This window comes from Rhinolophus hipposideros (assembly GCF_964194185.1).
Source record: "Rhinolophus hipposideros genome assembly, chromosome: 1".
Taxonomy (NCBI): Eukaryota; Metazoa; Chordata; class Mammalia; order Chiroptera; family Rhinolophidae; genus Rhinolophus; species Rhinolophus hipposideros.
The window spans coordinates 106434107-106457974 of NC_138047.1; the positions used below are offsets into that span (position 1 = coordinate 106434107).

Genomic DNA, 23868 nt, shown 5'->3' on the forward strand with positions numbered 1-23868 from the left:
AGGTCTAGACCTTATTTAATTTATTAAACACTTAGAACAATATTAAGAGGAAAAGCGTCTGTTGGAGAACCGGTCTGAGCCCGAATGGGCAAATAAGGCTCAATGGGGCGTCGGGGCGGGCGGGGGGAGGGGGAGAGAAGGAGTTGTCCCTTGGCAGCCAGGTGTACTAACTACTGACCAAAGAGCTCCTTTATCCCTGAATCTCAGTCTGCCTGACTCCGAAATGGGCAACAATGATTTTTCTAACCGTTGCGTCGCTGAGCGATGACCTGGGGATGTTTATAAGGCGTTTAGTGGGGGGCAGGAGAAGGCACAGAGTAAGTGCTCACAAATCGCTTACTGCCTGGAGGGAGCGTCCAACGCCGGGATCCCGACTCCTTGGGGCTGACCCAGCACTCAACTCCGGTGGGTGCAGCGGGGAGGCGCTGGCCCGCGCCCCCTCCTCCAGGCCGCCCTCCGGGACTGAGCTCGCCTGCAGTGCCAGCCACGCCCCCTCCTCCAGGCCGCCCTCGGGGCTGAGCTCGCCCGCCGCGCCCCCTGTGTGCTGCCCCCGCCCGTTCCCTCCTTCCCCTCCTCCTCCGCCCGCGCCGCCTCTGGTCTCCCGCCCGCTGCAGCTGGTGAGAAGCGCGCTCCGTGGCCCCGACGCGGAGAGGGTGGCCCCGGGTTCCCGGGCAGGCGCGGCGGACGAGCGAGAGCAACCCGGGGGGCGCCCAGGAGGAGGGAGTGCGGCGCAGGAGTCAGCGCAGCCTGGGGGACGCCCGGGAGGAGGGGGCGCGGCGGGCTTGGTTCCCGCCCCTGCGCGGCGCTTAGTCCCCACAGCTCGGCGCACGGCCGCAGCCTGGGCTGGACGCTCCGCATCCTACGCCCTGCGCCCCGCTTCCCGCACCCCTTCCCGCTCACTCGGCACCCCGCACCGCGCACCCCGCATCCCCACGGCCGGGCATGTAGCAGCGGCAGCAGCGGCAGGAGCCGCGGCGGAATATGGGCGGGAACCACTCCCACAAGCCCGCCGTGTTTGATGAGAACGAGGAAGGTAAGAGGGCGAGGGGCGCCGCCACCGTGCGCCGCGCTCGGGCATCGGCCTGGCTCCCTGCTTCCAGCTCCCGTGTGCCCGCACCCCTGGCGCCGGGCTTCCACCCCGGCCACTCCTACGTGTCGGGGCCCCTGAGTGGGTGGCCTGGGCCACGCGTCGGGCTGGCGGCGGGCTCGGAGCGTGGAACCCGAAGCCTTTCCTCGGGGAGCCGGAGGGAGGAGTGGCCTTCGGAGGCGCGTCCGGCTGTTAGCTCTGGCTCTGGCTCGGGGAAGCCGGTCCGGTTCAGAGCCCGAGGCTGCAGGAGGCGGCCTGCGCGCGCCTGTGTCCACGATGCCGGTGCTCTCGTGCATGGCAGCCCCCACGCTGCCCGCCGTATCCGCCCAGGACAGCGGAGGGAAACTTTTCTGGGTTAAACTAAACGTCCCGCTGGTGGAGGACGGCTGCCGGCTTTCCAACCTCATGTAAACTCCAGGCCTGGGGTCTGCGCGGCTCAGGTCGCTGGAGCTTGGTATTTGGACTAGCAGAACCCCATTCCCAGCGCTGTGTCTCCGTGGGCAACTTCCTTAACCTTTCTGAAACCTTTGTTACCTCATCTAGGAGATGAGAATTATACCACCTACTATTCCGTGGGGTTGTTTTGAAGCTTCACCACTGATAACATTGTGAAAAGTGCCTTCCGAATGTAATCAGTATAGAGGTCTTCACGTGTTGGTTATCTGTTAACTGTGCCTCTCGCAGCTGGGTTTCCTACTGCAGAGGTCTCCACTATGCCCCAAACAAGAGCTAAGCCTACTGAGCTCACTAGGTTCCAGGCCCCGTGCTATCTGTGCTCACAGCAACCCTGGGAGCTAGGTACTTTCCTCGCTCCATTTTATAGCTGAAGAAAGGGACGTGTCCTAGTCACAGCTTGCAAAGGGCAGAGCTGGCTTTGAGGCTGGACAGTCTCTGCTTCTCATCACCACTAGGCATGGGCTTGTGTGCCTAGATCATGGTTTCCAGAACTACCAGGGCGGTGGGTGGTAGTCAGACACTGGCCTGGACAGCTTCTTTCAAAAGGGTGCTTGAATATAGTCAACGTAAGTTAAGTGAGCCAGGCCCATTTGGTTCTTTCTTAAAGCACTTCCTAGTCTAGTGGCTCTGATAATCAGTGCCACCCTTGGTGATAAGGGCTGTGCACGGGTCCGGTGCCGCAGGCTGGAGGACCCAAGGAGGCCCAAGCTCGTTGTGATTCTTTGGTCTGGAGCACAGGCAGGTGGGGAGCCAGGAATGGACAGAGAGGTAGGCAGGGAGGTGGTGGAAGCTGTGTGTGTCCCCGGAGGAGTCTGGACACCATGTAACTGATCTCTTCCTCAGCTAGCTTCATGTTGACCCTGAACTTCTCACGAAGTCTGATCATGACACCGATATCAGTATTTGAAGGTCTGCTCTGCTAGGGGATAGCTGGATAGGGGCAAGCCTGTCCCATTTGGAGCACTTCTGTCCTGCAAGATGACATTCAGAGCTGCTCAGACCCCCTGAGAAGATACACTCATTCATTGACAGATGGAGAGGATGGCTTAGGCCCCAAATTTTCTATCCTCAATGAGTCAAAGTTTTGCTATCAAGTTTGGGGAAGGGATCTGTATTCGTCTGCTCTGGCAGAAGATAGCACAGACACGTACACAATGGAATTTGTTGTTGCTGGTGGGTTGAACAACAGAAATTTATTTTCTCACTGTTCGGGAGGCTGGAAGCCCAAGAACAAGGTGCCGTCAAAGTTGGTTTCTGGTGAGGCCTCTCTTCCTGGCTTGCAGACGGCCACCTTCTCACTGTGTCCTCACATGGCCTTTCCTCGGAAGCTTGAGGAGACGCAGAGAGATCTCTGGTGTCTTTTCTTCCTCTTTTTATAAGGACACCAGTCTTATCAGATTCAGGCTCACCTTTAGGACCTCGCTTAAAGCCCTATCTCCACCTACAGTCACTTTGGGGGTTGGAGCTTCAACATGAAGTTTGGGGGGGACACAGTTCAGGCCATCACAGGATCGCCTGCTGAAAGCCATGGACTCACAAGCGCTAACTGACACCTCACCCCTAGTTTTAGGGGTTCATGGTTCCAACCTGAGCCAAAGGTCATGCTTTAGGTAATTCCTAAATTTTAAATTTTAATTCCTATATTCTTAGCTTCTTTCTCTTTATTTGTAGAGGTAATGCACCTCCCTTATATTTACAACCATTTCTATCCTTTATCCCAGAAAATGTGCTTTAAAATATTTATTGGCGAAATAATTACATCTGGCATTGCCAACCTTTTGAATTTCCTGCTGTTGTTCCTCATTCCAAAAGGGGATCAGGCCCAAGGTCAACTGCCTGTTTTGGGGCTTGTTGAAATACAAGGTTAGGACTCGCCTCCTTGCGCCAGCTTCCAGCCCAGTGAAACATTAACTTGCTTGATTTTGCCAGCATATTTCTCAGTTATTTCCTTGTCCAAGTACAACACTGTTATTTGCCACCAGTCAGTTTATATATTTAATAGGCATTTACTGATCATCTTTTCTGCACCCACTCCAGTGCTGGGCTCCAGGAAGATGGAGAAGGTAAAGTCAAAGTCCTAACTCTCAGGAAGCTGCTGGAGCAAATACAGAGCCAGGACAATGCAGTGAGCTCAGGGGACTGTGCTGTCCTAGGGGAGGGTCCCTAACCCTGGAGACTTCCTCCTAGACTTGAGTCTTGCAGAGATGCTAAGAGTTACCAGGAGTTACCAAGAGTTACCAGAGGTGGTAAGGAGGAGTTGGTGGGGGGGAAGGGTGTTTCAGGAGGAGGGAACAGAAAGTGCAAAGGCAGGTGGTTAAGAGTAATCATTGTTCATTGTGGAGATTGTAGGGGGCTTAGTACTCCTGCAGTGTGGGGTGTGAGGATGGATGGCATAGGAGATGAATCCTGAGTACCTGGCCGGCTTTAAAGGGCCCCATGGCCATGTGTTTGGACTTGATCGAATAGGAATTCTGGAGTCACTGGAGGATTTTAAGCAGGGGAGTGACATGGTCCAATGGACGAACATGCCTTCGCAAACCAGTCGTCAGGTTGTTGAAGGTGCAGACACCTACCCGACCAGAACAAGTCTTGTTTGTGAGTAATTTAATGCTAACCCACAGCCGAAAATTTGCCATTGCACAATCAGACCTTGGCCATCCGCATTCTGACGGCAAAAGTTTAACCTGCATCTAGATAATATTAACAAGTGTAACTTACTGATGCATTGCATGGGTTGCTTTTCATACCTAATTGGAAATCATTTTTACAGCTCAGCTGGGGAGGTCTCAGAATCTGCATTTTCCTAGAAAGGTACTGAGGACCTTAGGAAAATCTTCCAGGGTCCCACGGACTGTGTGTGGATGAGCTGGGACTCGGTACCTGGATCTGTTTAACTCCAGAATCTGGGACCTAACCATGTTCTCTGGGCTGCCATTGGAGGCCTACAGGACAGTTCATCTCTCACAGATATGTATGAGCACACGGAATGAGGCTAGCACAGAGATCTGGCTCCATATAAACACAGAGAGGAAGATCGTACCAATATATTCTGACCGCACTTCATCATTTACAATGGCCATCTCAGATACCAGCTTCCCAAAACATTTGTTGAGCAGTCATACCATAATAAAAGACCTGGGAATGAAAACAAAGTCATCTACCATTCCAGATTCATGTCAGAATTGCTTTTAAATTGTTTTTGTTCCCCCTACTGTCCTTATCCATGTCTAGACATTTTAATGTGTACATCTACCACAAATAAAACAACTTCTGCTTTTTCTCTTAGCATCATATTTTAAGTAGTTTATGTTGCTACAATTTCTTCAAAATTAATATTTTAATGGGATATAATACTCCATCAAATGAAACTATCACAATTTACTTAAATATTTTTCTACTGTTAGAAATGTAGGTTGTTTTCAGTTTTCCATCTTTATATGTAAGTTGCTTCACAATTTTATACATAAAGCATTTCGCTTCTTTTCAATGAATTCCTTAAAGTGGGGTGCAAAGGGTGAGATTATTGGATTGAAGGGATTGAATACTTACGAGGACTCCGGAAACAGGTTGTTAAAGGATGTTTCCAAAGGGTTTTTAATCAGTGTTTTATCAGTTTATGGCCAGCATCTGCCTTTGTGGGTATAGATTTAATAGCCTCATCACCAGCTCTGGGCATTCTCACTTTAGAGTGTCATCAGTTAAAGAGGTATTGAAAAGCAAGTGTTATTTCTGTATTATTATCTGGCCAGGTGACTTTACTAGTGGCTTAGAACATGAAAGCATTTTCTTGGTCTAAACATACAACAGAAGTTTTCCTCTGGAAATACTTCGAAACCTAATCACTTCCTGAAGTTGCAGTCATGCTTCACCTGGAGACAATCTTTTGCACCTGGGGCGTCTGTGTCATGTGTGCTTCACAAAGTGGCTGAACTTTCTATGCTGCAGGATTCTTTCTCAACTTTGTCTCAACACGTTTAGAACTTTAGGCAAGCTCACTCGTGTTACATCTTGCTTTCCAATTGTGGCTGGCGCCTGAGGTGGAAACCAAAAGTATTTGGAGAAAGCTCAGGATTGTTTGGAATAAACTTTGCCCTTGTATATCGAGTGTGTACAGAGGTGGAGGCTAGAGAGATGCCACGTAAGGGATGTGGGTTTATGGGCTCGGCGTCCATGTCTGTTTGAGGCATGTGCATGTCTAACGTAAGAGTCTAGGATATAAACCTTAGATTTTATGAGTCACACTTCACTTGAAAATGCTTCGATTTGTCTTGTACCTGGGGATTAAGAAAATGGCCATAAATCAGCAGGAGATTGGTTTAGTAGAAGTGAACGGCAGGATTCATCTATATCTATCAATGCTCATAGAAAATGCTGTGGGTTTTATAAGTATAAAACGTGTATCAATCATCTCAACAAAGTCAGACATGTGTACACACTCTTGTCTTTCATTGATTCTAGGGCACACATTTTTCCATGTGTCAGCATCTCTGAAATTGGGCTGTGGTTTATGATCACTGCTGGCCCAGGTAGTGTTTGGGATGTAGATTCATTTGTGTGCGATCATAACTGGTCACACTAACAGGACATATCATGGTCTAAAAAAGCTCTTTCAAGTGACAAGAAAGAATCCCCTCATCGATTAATTAATTCCTTAGTACAGGAAATAATGGTGCATTTAATGTGAATGGCGTCTGAGACTAGATGCAATATGGCAGGTCAGACCAGCCTCCTGCAGTTGCAAATGACAGAACACCAACAAGTTCTTTGACAGGAATTAATTGGCTCTGGACACTTCTGACCACCTCCACACAGCCATCACATTTCGTACTTAGATTATGACAATAGCGTCCTTAACTGGTCTCTTTGGTTTTGGTCTCAGCAGCATGTAAAGAGAGTAAAAGCCGAATTTCCTATAGAGGCCCAGCAGGCCCTCTCTGACCTCATCCATCTCCCTCCTTGCTCTTTGTGATTTACTGTCTTCCTCCATCGGTCAAGCTCCCACAAAGCAGGGACTGTGTGTGTTTCTCTCCTGCTAAGGAGTTACAGGTTCCGTAAAGGTAAGAATGTGGTGTGACTGACGCACTGCGGTAACGGCAAGGCCGAAAAGACCACCTGGAACACAGTAGCTACCCAATAAGTTTTTGATGGATGAATGAATGAACGAATGAATAAAGGTGTGGAGTCCATCAGCCATGGCTGGAACCAGGTTTCCAAATAATGTCATCAGGAATTGGCCTCCTTGGCTTCGCTGCTGTCCTCTGTGTGGCTTCGTGCAGGCGCTGTCCTCATGGCGATCCTACTTCCTCCAGGCTCACCGCCTCACAGCTCCGAGTACTGGGAAGGGAGTCGCTTTTACTAGTTGTTACGGGGGAAAAAAGCCCAGGGTCACTTCTGGTCGGTTCTGCTCTACTCTTGGACCATTTATGAACCAGTTGCTGTGACCAAGAAGAGTGAGGGGCTCTAGCTGGCCAGGCTGGACCACATGCCCAGCCTTGAATCAGGGGCTATAGTTGCCTCCCCTGGAGTCATTTGGACCAAGAGTGTCTATGAAGGATTTTCCCAAGAAATACTTGAGTGTCAACGGAAGAAGGGCAGTGTGATGCTAGACAGGTAGGTACAAACACCGCACAGCTGTTGACATTTACAAAAGTGCTACCATGTTTTATGTATTCTGTAGTTTCCTGTCTTTGCTCAAGATCGAATTTCTAAGATTTATCTACACTACTATGTCTAGCTGTATTCTATTCATTTTCACTACTGTATAAGTTTGCATTATGTGACTGCACCATAATTCACTATCCTTCTGCCAGGAGACATGAGTACTCTTTCTAGGTTTTGACTCTTATGAACAGGGCTGCTAAGAGTGTTGTATGATATGCACAAGTCTGTCTAGGATATACCCCTACGGGAGAGCTGCTGGGTTGCAGGCAAGGTACATATGCACCTTTCTGGGACACAAAATGGCACATTGTTTTCTGAAGTGGTTGGGTCAGTTCACACTCTGACAAGCTATGTGCAGACGTTCCCATTGCTCGCCGTCAGTACTGTTCTGGAGGAATACGATTAAATCCCCAAATCCCGGCCACGGGTGCGATTTTAAACTTTCTAGTAGCGACATCACATAGGTAAAAAGAAATAGATGACCTTAGTAATACATTTAACCCAGTATACGTAAAATAATATGGTCTCAATGCATAAATAGTATCAAATTGTTAAGATCTCTTCTTTTATTCACACTAAGCTTTTGAAATTGGGTGTGCCTTTTACACTTACAGCATGTGTTAACTTGGACTAGCTGCATTTGCAGTGCCCTAAAGGCACATGAGGTTAGTGGCCATCATACAGGGCAGCATACCTTTATGTCCCTGCCAATATTTAGTAGTGTTGACTGTTTCGTATGTGCCGATTCGATGAGCCTAAAGTTGTTTTTTATTTTGCATTGTTGTTTTCAATTGCATTTCCTCACTAATGATGAGGTTGAGTTTTTCTCATGAATTTAGTTCCTGCTTTGGTGAAGTGCCTGTTCATAGCTTTGTTAATTATTCTACTGGAAGTCGTCAGTCTGTTTTAATTGCTTTGTAGAAATTCTTTACATATTCTAGATAATTCTTCTTTGTCCGTTACGGGCAGATGTTTTCTCCTGTTTTGTGATTGCACTTTTCAAATCCTTTATGAGGTCAGTTGACATCTTACATTTCATTTTAATGTAGTCTTATCTAACTTTCCTTGTGGTTTGTTTGTTTATTTTTTTTTTGTATATGGGAAAATCTTCTCTGAGGTCGTAGAGACATTCCCCTATTTTTATGTTAAAGGGTTGAAAGCTTTGTCATTGATGTATGCTTGTTATTTCTTGAAGCCATGTTTCCCCTTAGTTTCCCTAACCTTCCATCTCTTGGGTTTCCCCCTACTTCTCTCGCTGTTCCTTTTTCTTCCCTTTGCAAAGTTGGCTTCCTCTCCCTTGCTGTACATCTTGGAGTTCCTTAAGACTGAGCACTGGGACCCCTCCCTTAGCTCTCTGTACTGTGATCTCGTCATGGTCAGTGGCCCTCTGTCAGTCTGGGTGCAGCCAGGAGACTGAAGCCACACCAGTTTTCAAAAAAGGAAAATATAGTACAAAGAATTGTCACCTAGTAAAACGGTTAACTATGAAAAGGAGTCAGAGAGGACTCTAGGAGGGGCAGAAAAAGCAACTCCAGCAAAACAGCTGCTCTGTCAAGGACCAAGGGTGAGTGAACAAGGAAAGAACTGAGAAACTTGGAAGAGGTCCCCTCTCCACAGAGGCTGTTTCCAGTCTCTTGGGAAAGGGCCTTGGTTTCAAAGGATCAGGCAGCCTCCTGGGTGACAGAGAAACGTACTAGAGGGTACAGCTGCAGCTTGTCCATGAGGGCCACTGAGGCGAGGGCCACCAGGCCCCCTGTACACCTGCCTGCTGGCTGCCAGGTGGAAAACAGTGCTCTGGAAGGAGGAAGGGAAGTCCAACGTGAGTTAGGCCAGCGGGAAACAAGAGAAATGTCTGCAGGGTCCTGCTCAGTGTCACAGAGCACTGGCTTTGGAGCTGAGACATGACACATTAATAACTGGTACGTATTCTTGAGGACAATGACTCAATAATTTACTTCCTTAATTCATACTTCTCGTCTGGGCTCCAAATCTGTGTTCCTAGCTATAGTTAATTCCACTTGGGTGTCTCGAAAAAGTTAATGCCTCAAGTTCAAAGTGATGTCAGTCAAGCTCAGGTTCTTCCTGCGTTTCCCAGCTTCGTGTATATAGTACCGTTGTCTCTCCAGTTCAGAAGCCACAGTGTCTCTGGTTTTCCTTGACACTTCCATCTCCTTCAGCCCCACAAATCCACTTAGGCACCTGGCTGTGTTGGTTTTACCCCCAAATACCTCTGAAACCTGCCCCTGTCTTTCCAGCCACCCCGCCACCATTTCCATTCGCACGTCACCCCTCGTTGGGACCCTCGTGCTGCCTTCCAACTGTCTCCCGTTCTCTCTCTTGCCCTTTCAGCATATCCTCCATCCAAGAACCAGAATTATATAATACATAGCTTTAAATCACTGGTATGATCAAGCTGGTCCCAAGCTTAGCATTCTTCAGTGGCTTCCATTGCTTTGGGTAATGATTAGGAGCTGAAATATGGCCTCCAAGGCGCTGTATGATCTAGAACCTGCCCACTTCGCCCATCTCATCTCCTCTCGTGGTTCCCTTCCCGCCACTTGTGAAACCACTCAGTGCACTTAACGTTCTTAGCCCAAACCCGGCACATGGTCAGTCTCCCATAGCATTAGCTGTTTCTGTTCTTACAACCAGTGTTACTATTCATACTCTTCAACCATGCGGCATTATTTCAGTGTCCTGTAAATTGCATGCTCAGTCCTGCCCCAGGCCTTGCCGTGTGTCGTTCCCACTGGGCTTAGTTTTGTTCCACTCATCTTCAGGGTGCCTTATCTGATTCCCAGACTGGGTCAAGACCCCTCGAATTACCACAAGCACCTTCATTGCGTTTATCATGGTTCCAGTTCTACATTTCTTCGTGTGGAGATTCATGAATGCCTGTGTCCCCATGAGACCAGAGACTCCACGAGGACAGGGCCTGTGACTTTTGTCGTTCGAACATGGGTCCCACTGCATTACAAAGTGCCTGGCTCTGTAGCTGTTCTCCTTGAGCATTTGTCAGAAAAGACAAAGAAAACTCCCTGTGTAACCTTTGAAAGGTAACAGGTTCCCTCTAGACATGAAAGAGGTTGTTTGGAGAAAGAGAAAATCAGATTACATGTAAGACACACCTCGTCTGGGCCAAATGCCTTCCACACACAGTTTTATTTGCTCTTGAGAACAACACGGTCGAAGAGGTAACGGCTCCATTTTCTACCTGGAGATACTGAAGTTCTGAGGTTCACCAAGTTGTCTGAGGTGATAAAATTGTGGTGCGTCGGCTCCCTCCTTTCTGTGTGGCTGAAGGGCAGTCGTTTCCAAAACTTAGTCGTTCGCACCTGCAGACTTAGTTTTTGCCATAGCCGTGCAGTACCTGCACTGTTAGTTGTTAGAGACTTCTCTATCTTGAAAGATTTTACTTTAATAGGACCTTTTACAGAGGAACCTTCTATTTCTAGCTTTAGTTGAAAACAGATGAAAACTTCTGGAGATAGGAAGAAAGATAAAGTGAGTAGAATGCAAAATAGTGATATTCAGCCTAGGAAAATACGGTCGACCTTGTGTAGTATGTGACTTGCTCCATGGATGTTTTTGAATGGATTTATAATGAATGAACCGTCGGTAGGACTGGATGCCAGTCGTGAGGCTGCAAGGTTGGGGCAGTGGACAGGTTTGCACATTCGCTCAAAGTTTAATGTCAGGTCCCTGAAGGGATGTGACACCACAATTTCCTTCCAACTTTGGAGCGACAGCTGATGCTCTTTTCATCACTTCTCCTCCTCACAAACCACACTTCAGCTTCGAGCCCAGCTTCCAGGTCAGAGATGGGCCTCTGGGCTTATGTGTCTCTGGGATATACCAGGGCCCCTGCCCACGTCCCTCATGGAATCTCCAACACGGATACCCTTATATAGCATAATGGTTAAGCGCCCAGACCGTGGAGTCAGCATGCCTGGAGTCCCACGCTAGCCCTGCCACTTATTAGCTGAGTGACCTTGAGTCAATTTCTTCACCTCCCTGACTCTCAGTTTCTTCATCTATAAAATGGGATTAAGTGGTACTTATAAATTGTTGGGGGGAGTAAATGAGTTGCTGTCTGTAAAATGCTTACTTCATAGTCTGGCACATAATAAGGACTGTGTAAGGTTTATTAAATTTTGTCACTGAAGAAGGTCACTACGTGGAGGTTAAAAGCACAGACTTTGGGGTTAAAAGCACAGATTTGGAGTTTCACAGGCTCAAGTTCTGATTTTTCTACATATTGTCTGTGTGATCTTGGGCCAATGACTTAACCTCCCTGAGCCTCAGTTTCTTCCTCTGGAGAATGGGGACACAGTCTGATACCATCGCTGTGGGGTGACCTATGTGGAGTGCTGCACAGTGGGCAGCCCTTAGGAGGGTGCCTGGTTCAACACCTGGCAGCATAAAAAGGTATGTAATGAGAAGCCAGGTGAGGGCTGTTGCCATTCAGCCCGAAGAAGGAGGGTGTTCTGACTTCCTCCTGGCTGACTTTCCGTTCCTGTTGTCAGGAGGTCCTTTCTCATTTCCCTTCTCCTAGGAAACAGCCATTCCGACAGACTCTGCCCTCAAAGCTTCCTTGCCTGCGTCCTATTACATCTGTCAAGAAGGGCAAGGCCGGTTTTAGCAGCCTGACTCTGCCAAGTCGCGTGTGACCAGTGACTAGGGAACAGTCATCCTCACGTCGGCGGTTGACGCCACTGATGTGGATCCAACTGGCACTCAGATCTTGCTTTTGCTCATTCTTGGCAGCCCCTGCAGAGGGCCTGGGGGCTGGAGGGGTTTCTAGGGAGGATTAGCTATCTGGCCCCTGCCTTTTAGAAAATGTCAATCATCTTTGGTGCTTGAGATGAGAAAGGCTTTTGGGTGCCGAGTGGTGTGGGTTGAACCATGTCCCCCAAGATAAGATGTGTCGAAGCCTAACCCACACTACCTCAGAATGTGACGTCACTGAGAGATACAGAGGTGATTCAGTTAAAATGGGTCTTTAGGGTGAGCCCTAATTCAAGGGAATTGGTGTCCTTATAAAAAGGGGAGATTTGGAGGCGGGCCCGGTGGCTCAGGCGGTTGGAGCTCCACGCTCCTAACTCCGAAGGCTGCCAGTTCGATTCCCACATGGGCCAGTGGGCTCTCAACTGCAAGGTTGCCGGTTCGACTCCCGCAAGGGATGGTGGGCTGTGTCCCCTGCAACTAGCAATGGCAACTGGACCTGGAGCTGAGCTGCGCCCTCCACAACTAAGACTGAAAGGACAACAACTTGAAGCTGAATGGCACCCTCCACAACTAAGATTGAAAGGACAACAACTTGACTTGGAAAAAGTCCTGGAAGTACACACTGTTCCTCAATAAAGTCCTGTTACCCTTCCCCAATAAAACAAAAAATAAAAGCAACAACAAAAAAAGGGGAGATTTGGACACAAAGGCAGACGCGCACCCAGGGAGAAGGCCCTGCGGACATGAAGGCAGAGATTGGGTAATGCAGCCACAAGCCAGGGAACCCCCAACATTGCGGGCAGTCCACCAGCAGGCAGGAGGGAGGCCCGGGCGGATTTTCTCTGCAGCCTCAGAAGGAACCAGTCCTGCTGGCTGACACCTCTGTGGTGGACTTCTGGCCTCCAGGACTGGGGGAGAATGCACTCTGCTGTTTTAAGCCCCCAGTTTGTGCTTTGTTATGGTGACCCGAGGAAACAAACACACCTAGTTCTGCCACTGTGTAGTCACTGTAGTGCCACTCCCAGAGGAGGCCCCGAACCAGGTCTGGGAAGAGCTTCCAGAAGAGGCAATTCTGAGACCAGTCATGACAGAGGGACAGGTGGCCCTCGAAGGGAAGGGGATGTAGGAAGGTAGGAAAAGAGCCAGGAAGATGGGGCAGGGGAGGCCCTTCAGGGAAGGGAGAGGAGCATAGTCAGGGGCAGAGTCGCGGGATGGGGCAAATTGTTCAGTACCCCAGAGTTAATGGGGAGTAGGTCTGGTGAGGGAAGGGCGGAGGGGGGGAGGAAGCTGTACAGATGGGGCTGAGCCAGGCATTGACGAGCCTATGATGTCAGGCTATGTGTCTCAGTCAGCTCGGGCAGATACTATGGACTGAGGAGCTGAAACAACAACACTTACTTCTTACAGTTCTGGAGGCAGGACGTCCAAAATCAAGGTGCTGCTGAGCGCTTTCTTCTATTGTATCTCCATATGGCAAGTTAGCAAGCTTTAGTCTCTTTCTCTTCTTAGAAGGACACTAATCCCATCGTGGGAGCCCCACCCTCATGACGTCATCTGTGAATGATGTCATATGAATTTGGGGGGGGACACAAATATGCCCATGTCCATAACACTAAGGAATTTGATTTTTATTCTTAATCCACAGGACTGGCTATAAAATTTGCGAGCCCCAGTGCAAAATAAGAACTATAGGGTCCCTTGTTCAAAAACCAGAAAAACACCATTAAAGGTACTAACATATCAAGCGTTTTCCTTTCTTGTAAGGTCTCTTTTTGTCTCTTGGTTTGTGATGGTGCTTTTTATTTGCTACTGAATAGTAAATGAAATTTAAAAATTTAAATTATTAGCAAGCATTTTACCATTCGTCTCTATGTTGCTTTAAATGCAAATACAAGAGCATTTAACTCATGGATGGAGTCACCAAAATTACACAGTTCATATTTCAAAATGCATCTGTACCCATGTATTTCATGTTTACCAGAACCATGGAAACGCTGCACAAAATTAACGCAACTGTTTTAGTTTTTGCTTATTGAGATGTGCACATTCTACCAACGTTTTCTACCTCCAGCTTAGTGATGAGTAAGGAAAGACTGAAAGGAAGAGAACTGTGGGCTGTCCTATCTTTTCCTTTCCTTCTGGGTCACGGTTCAGCATCAGTGATGAGATAACACGGGAAGGAACACCGGTGAGAAAGGCTCTGATAGGGTTTCTTGGTCTTCGCTGTCGCGTTTGAAGCAAGGTCGTCTCTGGTTGGAACAGATGCCTCGTCTCCTAGGGCTGTCACTGAGGGGTAGACAAAGCGCACTTCTTGCTAACCCCCCACACATTGTGCCTCCATCCAATTCTGTGCTCAGGGAGTGTCACAGACGTGGTGCATGAATGAGGGACATGCACTCTGAGCGCGTAGCCTCTGGTCCTGCGCATGCTCCATTGCAATCCTTTACGAAGCAACATTTCAGAGAGAGAAAAGGGCAACCCCAGGGTGTTACACCGAGCGCAGGGCCCCCTCTGAGCACACAGGCCCCCAAACCCTTGACGCTGCTCTGTTAGCAAAGAGCAGGAGATCCTGGTGCTTTTAATCTGGGGAGCGATGGGATGAGTTTCTCATTTTCGAGTGCTCATGCCAGCTGCAGACTGAAGAATGGATGGGCAGGGGGAGAAGTTCATGGCTAGGAAGACATTAGACTAGTCCCCAAGAAAGGAGGGGGAGTGTCATAAGTGTTCATGATGGGATACTTTTGCGTATATGTAGACAGTTATTTTTATCACTATGTACTGACGTACGTGTGGACACAGATTCCCCTACAGCTGCTGTACAGATCTTCTAGCCCCTTGGTCATATAGGAAATGCCACTTTACAGTTTAGTGGTTGCCAGCGGGTAAGGGGGGTGGGTAGATGAGGGTAAATGGGGTCAAAAATGTGGTGATGGAAAAAAATATGGTTCACTGGGTGGTGAACACAATGTGGTACATAGACGATGGATTACAGAGTTGTACACCTGAAACCTATGTACCTTTACTAACAACTGTCACCTCAATAAACTTCAATTTAAAAAAATGCCACTTATAGGTGATATAGGTGCAAGTTCAACAAAATCAGGGCACAGCAGAATTTTCTGCAGTTCACTTCAGTGGTATAAGACATTGATCAATTCCATTTAAAATGTAATTATTTTTAAGCACAACTTTTTAAAGAAAATTGGAAAGTTGCTGTGTGTCATTTTTAGTAAGTTTCAATATATTATATAGTTCCTTAACCCTCCTCTCCAGAGTATAATTACTCCATCAATCTTCCAGGAGAATCAAAGGGAGCTCAGTAGCACACACCTCTTTTGCATTAACCAGAATTATGCTTGTTTTGGATTTGCATTTGAAAGGGCTTTGCATTGGCCTTTTATTTCTTCCAGGAAATAACAAATGTTTCTGATCTTTCTGAGGTATCATGGTCTGGTCTTAAACTGAGGTTATAACTGTTTCAGAGCTTCTATTTGCCAATCGCTTTAATTTTTGAGGTGTGATGGGTAGGGAGAGAAAGAAGCCTATAATCTGTGATCAGTTTTCTTTCTTAACCAGCAAATCAGACACAAGATTAGGCCGTGGGATGCAGGCTGGCAGTTTGGTTTGTAATGCTCATGCGTCTGATTTGCCCCTGTGGGAGATGCACTCACTGCCCATCCAGAAGGATGCATTTATCTGTTTGTAAGTAATGGGAGCGTTGTGTTAAATTTTGATGCCGATTTCTGGCTGAGGCCTATAGGGCAGAGGTCCTCAAATGTGATTCCTGTCTTGGGATGGGTTGGAAGTAATAGCTATTTAAAATACCACCCGTATATTACAGGCTGACAACTTCCTTATCTTTTTGCGAGGCTCAATCTGTACCCCACAGACTCAATTCTTAGTTCCCAACCCCAAATTTTTACATGATATTTAGTTGGAACCTTACTCTTAGTGCCTCTTAATTGAACTTTTGCTTTTCTGACTCATTCCTCAAATTGGCTCCCTCCCATCTTCCTACTTTAGCAAAACGGAAATTCCATTCTTCCAGTTGCTCAGGCCAAAACTTTGGAGTGATCCTTGACCAATATTTTTGCCATCTCTCCCTTCTCCTCCCCTCCCCCTCCCTTTTAGCACTCCAATAACATTCATGTCAGACCACCTGACAGCATTCCACAGATTATTTGGGACTCTATTAATTTTTTTCTGTGTGTGTGTTAAATATCTTTTCTCACTTTGCTTCAGTTTGGATATTTTTCTATTGATATGTCTTCAAATTCACAAAGTTTCTTCTGCCTTGTCCAGACTGCTCTTTCTAGTGAATGAATTTTAAAGTTTAAGATATTATACTTTTCAGTTCTAAGATCTTCATTTGCTTTTTCAGGTTTTCTGTATCTCTCCTGAAATTCCTCATGTGTTTTTCCATTAACTTCATTTTTTCCCCCTACAAATTCTTTGACAATTCTGCTAATTTCTTTTTTTTTTTTAATTAAAGTTTATTGGGGTGACAATTGTTAGTAAAGTTACATAGATTTCAGGTGTACAATTCCATGATACATTATCTATAGCTCACATTGTGTATTCACCACCCAGTGTCAGTTCTCGTTCCATCACCATATATTAGACCCCATTTACCCTCTTCTATAGCCCCCCTACCCCCTTACCCTCTGGTAACCCCTAAACTATTGTCTACGAGTTTTTGTTCCTTCATTTGTTTGTCTTGTTCTTTTGTTGTTTTTGTTTTATATACCACATATCAGTGAAATCATATGGTTCTCTACTTTTTCTGTCTGACTTATTTTGCTTAGCATTATACTCTCAAGATCCATCCATGTTGTCACAAATGCTCCTATATCATCTTTCCTTAATGCCGAATAGTATTCCATGGTGTATATATACCACGACTTCTTTATCCATTCATCTATCGAAGGACATTTTGGTTGTTTCCATGTCTTGGCCACCATAAACAAAGCTGCAATGAACATTGGAGCACACGTGTCTTTAGGGATAAATGTTTTCAGACTTTTTGGGTAGATACCCAGGAGAGGGATTGCTGGGTCATATGGTAATTCTATTTGTAATTTTTTGAGGAACCTCCACACTGCCTTCCATAGCGGCTGCACCAGTCTGCATTCCCACCAACAGTGTATGAGGGTTCCTTTTTCTCCACAGCCTCTCCAACACTTGTTACTATTTGTCTTGTTGATGATAGCCATTCTAACTGGGGTGATGTAATATCTCATTGTGGTTTTTATTTGCATTTCTCTTATTAGTATGTTGAGCATTTTTCATATGTCTGTTTGCCATTTATATGTCCTCTTTGAAGAAATGTCTTTTCAGGTCTTCTGCCCATTTTTCAATTGGGTTGTTTGTTTTTTTGTTGTTGAGTTGTATACGTTCCTTGTATATTTTGGATATTAGCCCCTTATCAGAGGCATTGTTTGCAAAAATCTTCTTCCATTCAGTTGGTTGCCTCTTTATTTTGTTGATCGTTTCTTTTGCTGTGCAGAAGCTTTTAAGTTTGGTATAGTCCCATTCATTTATTTTAGCTTTTACTTCCCTTGCTTTTGGAGTCAAATTCATAAAATGTTCATTGAACCCGAGGTCCATAAGTTTAGTACCTATGTTTTCTTTTATGCAATTTATTGTTTCAGGTTTTATGCTTAGGTCTTTCATCCTTGTTGAATTAATTTTGGTACATGGTGACAGATAGCAGTCCAATTTCATTCTTTTGCACGTGGCTATCCAATTCTCCCAGTACCATTTATTGAAGAGGCTGTCTTTCCTCTATTGTATGTTTTTAGCTTCTTTGTCAAAAATTATCTGTCCATATTTATGTGGTTTTATTTCTGGGTTCTCAATTCTCTTCCATTGGTCTATGTGTCTGTTTTTCTGCCAATACCATGCTGTTTTGATTACTGTAGCCCTGTAGTACAAGCTAAAGTCAGGGAGTGTGATACCTCCAGCATTGTTCTTTTTTCTTAAGATTGCTTTGGCTATTCGGGGTCTTTTGTGGTTCCAAACAAATCTGATGATTTTTTGTTCTGTTCTTTAAAAAATGCCATTGGAATTTTGATGGGGATTGCATTAAATCTGTATATTGCTTTGGGTAATATGGCCATTTTCACTATGTTGATTCTTCCAATCCATGAGCACGGAATGTCTTTCCATTTCTTTGTCTTCTTCAATTTTATTTTTTAAATTAAAGTTTATTGGGGTGACAATTGTTAGTAAAGTTACATAGATTTCAGGTATACAGTTCTGTATTACATCATCTATAAATCCCATTGTGTGTTCACCACCCAGAGTTACTTTTCTTTCCATCACCATATATTTGATCCCCTTCACCCTCATCTCCCACCCCCCACCCCCCTTACCCTCTAGTGGCCACTAAACTATTGTCTGTGTCTGAGTTTTTGTTTCTCATTTGTTTGCCTTGTTCCTTTGTTGTTTTCAGTTTTATATACCACATATCAGTGAAATCATACGGTTCTCTACTTATTCTGTCTGCATTATTTTGCTTAGCATTATAATCTCAAGATCCATCCGTGTTGTCGCAAATAGTACTATTTCATCTTTTCGTTTAAAGAAATAGAACAAAAAATCATCAGATTTGTATGGAACGACAAAAGACCCTGAGTAGCTAAAGTAATCCTAAGAAAACAGAACAATGCTGGAGGTATCACACTCCCTGACTTCAGCTTGTACTACATTTTTATTGTCTTCTGAGTCACAATTGGTTACTCTGTATTTCTGGCAAGCATATTCTCTACTTTTTTTTTCATTGACTAGTAAATACTGCATATTCACAAGGCTGATATAACCTGCATTTTGCATCTCATCAGCTAATGCTGTGGGAAAATGTGCTAAAAAGATGTTGAATTTTAAGCTGGTGAACCGTGTGCCTGGTAATTACAGGTTGCAGGAGGGTACTGATGACAGACTCTGCATGTGTGACTCTTGGCCTTGGTTATAGTGGCCACAATTATGGGAGGAGGTATTGATATCATTGGGTACTTAGAGCTTTTTTGTAACTAAGTCTGGGTCAGAAAGGAAATCTTTATTCCGTCATTGTAAAATGTTACTGGGCAGTGGTTTTTGTTTCTTTCAATTGTTATGGGAGGGCTAGGTCACAGGAGGATGAAGGGCAAGGAGAAGAGAGAAAGGGGTGCTTGCTTGTGCAGGTTCCACTGGCTGTCACGACACCCTCAGGATGGCCGCTGTGTCAGGCTGGAGGATGCTGCCTCCCTGGACAGTCACCTCCTGGTGAGCAGGGAACTTGTGTGCCATGCTTCTCTCTGTGCACCCAGCACCTAGAACACTGCATGGCGCATTGCACAGTAGGCCCAGGTAATATTTGTTGAAAGCATAAACGAGCCTCCCATGTTTGTCACATTTAGTAGGATTTGCCCCATGTCAGTTTACCAGTGATGAGAGAGTGTCGCGACAACGAGACACGGCAGCGAGAACAAGCAGAATCCCAGCAAATATACCGTTTATGTCTCGCTACCCTGTCCGTTATAGCTCAACCCTCTTTTTAGTCCTTCCTTGTCCCCCAGTCTCATCCTAGCCCCTAAGAGGTCGTTGGTGTGTACCCGTGTCCCCGGCCAGCTGTGAGGGAGACACCACTCGTCATGACGCCACAGCCACTGAACCCAGATCTGCTTAAGTGCACTCTCCCCAGTGCACTCTCAGGTGGCTTCTCCCCAGTGATCAGAGCAGGCATGTGATGTAAGAACCTCTCTGGTTGCCCTGTTGTTCGGCCTTCCCATGAGTGCGCCTCCCAGCCCTCTCTCTACGACCATCTCTTCTGTCTTTTCCACCCAAGGCTAAATGCTCAAAATACCTTTTACCCAATTTCCTGGACTAAGACATCTGGCAGGTTTGTCCAACAAACCAAAACTTCCATGCAACTTGCAAGGAGGTTGGTAGGAAGGCAGGAAATTGGGTTCCCTTTCTAACATCAGGGTATCTGAAGGCCCTGGAGAACCCATATCATTGTAACAGTTTCAAGCCTACTTTAGAACAGACTCTATGTCAGGAGCTTGTATTATTAAAGAAAAAGATTATTTGACACTTGTTAAAGCATGGTTAAGAAGACTTTACTCAAACGGGGAGGGGGCATCATGATAGGTGTAGGGACAATTGAAATGGAGTCTTGCAGTGGGAGGGAGAGATTGGACTCAACTCTGAATATAGCATGGTCAACTTGGAATTTATAGCCAAGACGCAGGGTGGGAGCCAGTGAAAAGAAAATTACTAGGAGGAAACATCAAGGGTAAGGGGGGGTTCTCACTAAACCCAACTAACAGGATTCCTGCTGCTGAAGGCAGGCCAGGGTGATCAGACACCACCTGGGAAATGGAGGAGGAGGAGGAACCCCATTAGATATTGAGGGTAATCAGATAGCGAGGATGGGGCATTCTAGGAAACCATCATAGGGGATTCTTGCTAAGACTGGACAATGCAGAGGTGAACATGGAAGCTCAGAAGTCAAGCCTAGTTGAGAAGTTCAGGGGAGACCAGTAGAGTTTGGTCAAGGAGAGAATCTTAGTGTCCAGCAGGATGCTTTTGGCTTCAGGTAACAGAAAACTCAACACATAGTAACTTGGACTGTCCAGACATTTCTGTGTAATTAAAAAGAAGTCCAGAAGGTCATGGCCCAGGATTGGCGCAGGGTGAAACTGACATCACTGAAGACCCTGGCTCTTTCTGTCCTCCTGCTGCACTGTTCTCCGACTATTCGCTTTTTTCCTTAGGCTCCTCTCAAGGCCTCAGGATGGCTGCCACAGCTTCACCATAGCCCCACGCGACAGTGTCCAAAGGAAGAAGGGAGCAAAGGAGGAAAAGGGGCTTTTCCATCACTTGCCTTTCTTAACAGGGAGGGTGGTACTTCAGGACACTACTTGCAGACTCCCCCTCATAGCTCATTGGTCATAACTAGGTCACATGTGCACTCCTTCAACCCATCACTGACCATAGTGTACTAGATGGCCGTATTTATGCTGGACCAGCAAGGAGTCAGTCCCCAGGCCTGGCCAACGAAAACTGGAACTTTCTCCCAGGAAGAAGATAGAATGGCTTTAGAGTAGACAAACTATTGTGTCTGCCACTGCCTTCAAAACAACAACAACAACAAACCTGCCATGATTTGATAAAAGTGGAGGCTAAAAATTCAGCTGGGTAAAATACAAGGCCATTGTGAAGTTAATGATGTGTGTGGGGTGAGCCCACTCGCTGGCCAGTGGGAAATTCTGGGGTTGGGGATTCTGCGGGCTGAGCCCCTACGTCTGAATCTATCCAACCTACAGGCAGGTTCCGTATGGCACCTCCTGGTGGCTTTTGTCCACTCTGGCTTAAATATCATCTGCATCACCTCCTGTTGTCAGATTCAGGGGGAAATATTGGGTCGTGGGGAGCCGCCTTCCACTTCCCAGCTTCCCAAGTCTAGGTGCCAGCTTGTCGCTGCCTGGCCTCAGCCTCCCCTCCAAATGCCCCCACTGCTCACTTCGCCCAGAAGATCAAACTCCTCTGCCCTTGAGATGAGGGTCCAGCACGACGAAGGGAGCACTGTAGGGGAATTGGTCTTATCACAGGTTTTAGTGTAGCTCATGTAACGTCACAGCAGCCTGTGATATTAGAGTGACTGTTTCTATTAAAAATGAAATTTTTCTTCATAAAATTGGAAAGATTGAAAAGGCTTCAATTAGAAGCAAAAAATATTCTCATTACCCAGAGACTGCTATGCCTTAGCAATTCCTCGCCACGCATGTTTTAGTGGTCTCTTTTTTACATTGGAGCCACAGGGTATTGCATTTTGTATTGCTCTTTTCTTTCAAAACTATGTTTTAAACTCTTCACAAAAGTTTTTAGTGGCTGCACAGTATTCCATTGTGTGGGTGGTTGCACAGTAATAGATTTAACTATATCTGCATTGTTGGATGTTTGGGCTTTTTCCAGTTTTTAATTTTCAGAAAGAAGAATGTGTGAACTGGGTACATAAATCTTTGTCTACATTTTTTGTGCTTTTCCTAGAATAATTACTTGAAGGGAAATTAACAAGGTGAAATTTATGAACATTGCTAAGAGTTTTGATTTTTATCTCCAAATTGTTTTTTCAGACGATTTAAGCTGGTGCTTGACTTACCACATCTTAGCCGGCAAAGAATGTTATACTATTTTACATCTTTGCTCATTAAAAAGGAAAAAAAAATTAATCTTTGTTTTAATTGGGGTTGTTATTGCTTAGGAGCTACACATGATTATTAGCTGTGTGTCTGAAATTGAACTCTTGAACGTCCCCCCAAGCAGCTCCTGCCTGCAGTTCATGAATACTTTGTTCTTCCAGACGCTCAGGTCAGAATTTTGGCGTCACTGTTGACATTTCCGTTTCTCTCCCACCCTTTATCCCTCACCTAGTCTGCAGCAGTTCCTGAGCTGTTCCCAAGGCTCCCTCCTGGCCCAGCCCAGTCATCTCTTCTCTGATTCCTTACAGCAGCCTCTGGTTGTTGGTCCTACAGCCAGGTCTCAGCACAGCAGCCGGGACATCCTGTTAAATGTAACTCAGACCACGTTACTCCAGTGCACAGAGCTCTTTGTGGGTCACCAGTGCAGTCAGGGAAAAAGCCAGAGGTTCGTGTTCTGTAAGGCCCTTTGTGACCAGATCCCCTAGCACCTCTCAGACACCACCCTCTTCTTCCCCATCACTCTCCTGCTGGTCCTTGACTATCCCAAGGCCACGCCTACCTCAGGACCTTTGTTCCTACTGTCTGCTCCCACTGCTTTCACTGCTTTCTTGCTATTTGTTGAACATTCCAGCACGACCTCAGGACCTTTGTACTTGCTGTTCTGATTGCCTGAAGTGGTCTTCCCCAGATGCCTAGTGACTGGCTTTCTTGCCTCCTGTAGGTCTTTTCTAAAATGTCATTTTCTCAAGGAGGCCTTTCTCTTTAAATGTTTCACCCTCCCCAGCATTCACCGAGCCCTCCTCACTATCTAGCCACTATATGGTTTTCTCATTTATTTCAACTATTTGCACCGCCACTAACATCATTCTACAGTAAGGAAAGGATTTTTTCTGTCTGATTCACTGTTATAACCCAGTATTTTGTGCCCGCCGGGAATGAAGTGGCAGCTCTGAGTATTTGAATCAATAAATCCATGTACCTTTCCTTCCAGGTTGTCGTCTACCCAGATCCTTTTGCATTTGTTTGCTTGGGGTGCCCATTACATTTTTTCTATCATAAATAATAATACATGTTCATGATTTTAAAAATTGGAAACAGTCCAAAACTCATACTGGAAAAAAAAAAAAAAAAGATGGCTGTGACCCTAACTTTGAGAGGAAACCAATGTTAAATTTTACTTTATCTCCTGGGAAGACTTTTCTCTCTGCATAAGTATTTTTAAAATGTATTCATTGTGCAGTACAATTTTGCAATCAGCTTTTCCACTTTCCATTATGATTGATGTGTATTTTCCATGTAATGAGAACAATTTTAACGTACAATTTTTGGTGATTTCAAAATATTACATTGAATGAACTTAGTCTATTTTCCTTAGTTTCTGCTGCGGGCTCTTGGTATTATTTCCATTTTATTTGCTGTTATAAATAATGCTGTGATGAACATTAGTGCATATCACTTTCTCTGCCTTTCAGGTCATTTTCTTGGACTGGAGTTTCCAGAGCAGACACAGTTTACGAATAGTTTTAAGGCTCTTACATTTTGTCAACTTTCCGACTTCCCCCTTGGGGAGTCCTGGAGATGGCTAAAATTCAGCTTCAATGAATAGTCCCCTTTCAGGATATATTTAGGAATCTGTATTTTGTTTGTTTAAATACTTTTCGAGATGTCTTCCTTTCTGTTTGTGGAGTTTGTCAGAGAGGCCGCTTGGTACGGTGGAAAGAAACAGGCTCAGGATGAGGTGTGTTTTCAGTT

General features: G+C 45.8%; 1 protein-coding gene across 2 annotated transcripts in view; it reads left to right on the forward strand.

The window, feature by feature from the left end:
• The first annotated feature begins 594 nt into the window (after positions 1-594).
• Positions 595-23868, forward strand: part of STK32B (serine/threonine kinase 32B) — a 264439-nt gene continuing 241165 nt past the window's right edge. Inside the window, exon 1 of one of the 2 annotated variants that reach the window (XM_081048922.1) lies at positions 595-1033. In XM_081048922.1, the coding sequence (XP_080905048.1) occupies positions 982-1033 (52 nt within the window). In that variant the 5' untranslated portion in view covers positions 595-981. Of the gene's footprint in view, positions 1034-15565; positions 15635-23868 lie in introns of those variants that run through there. The other variant, XM_081048921.1, reaches the window with a different exon arrangement.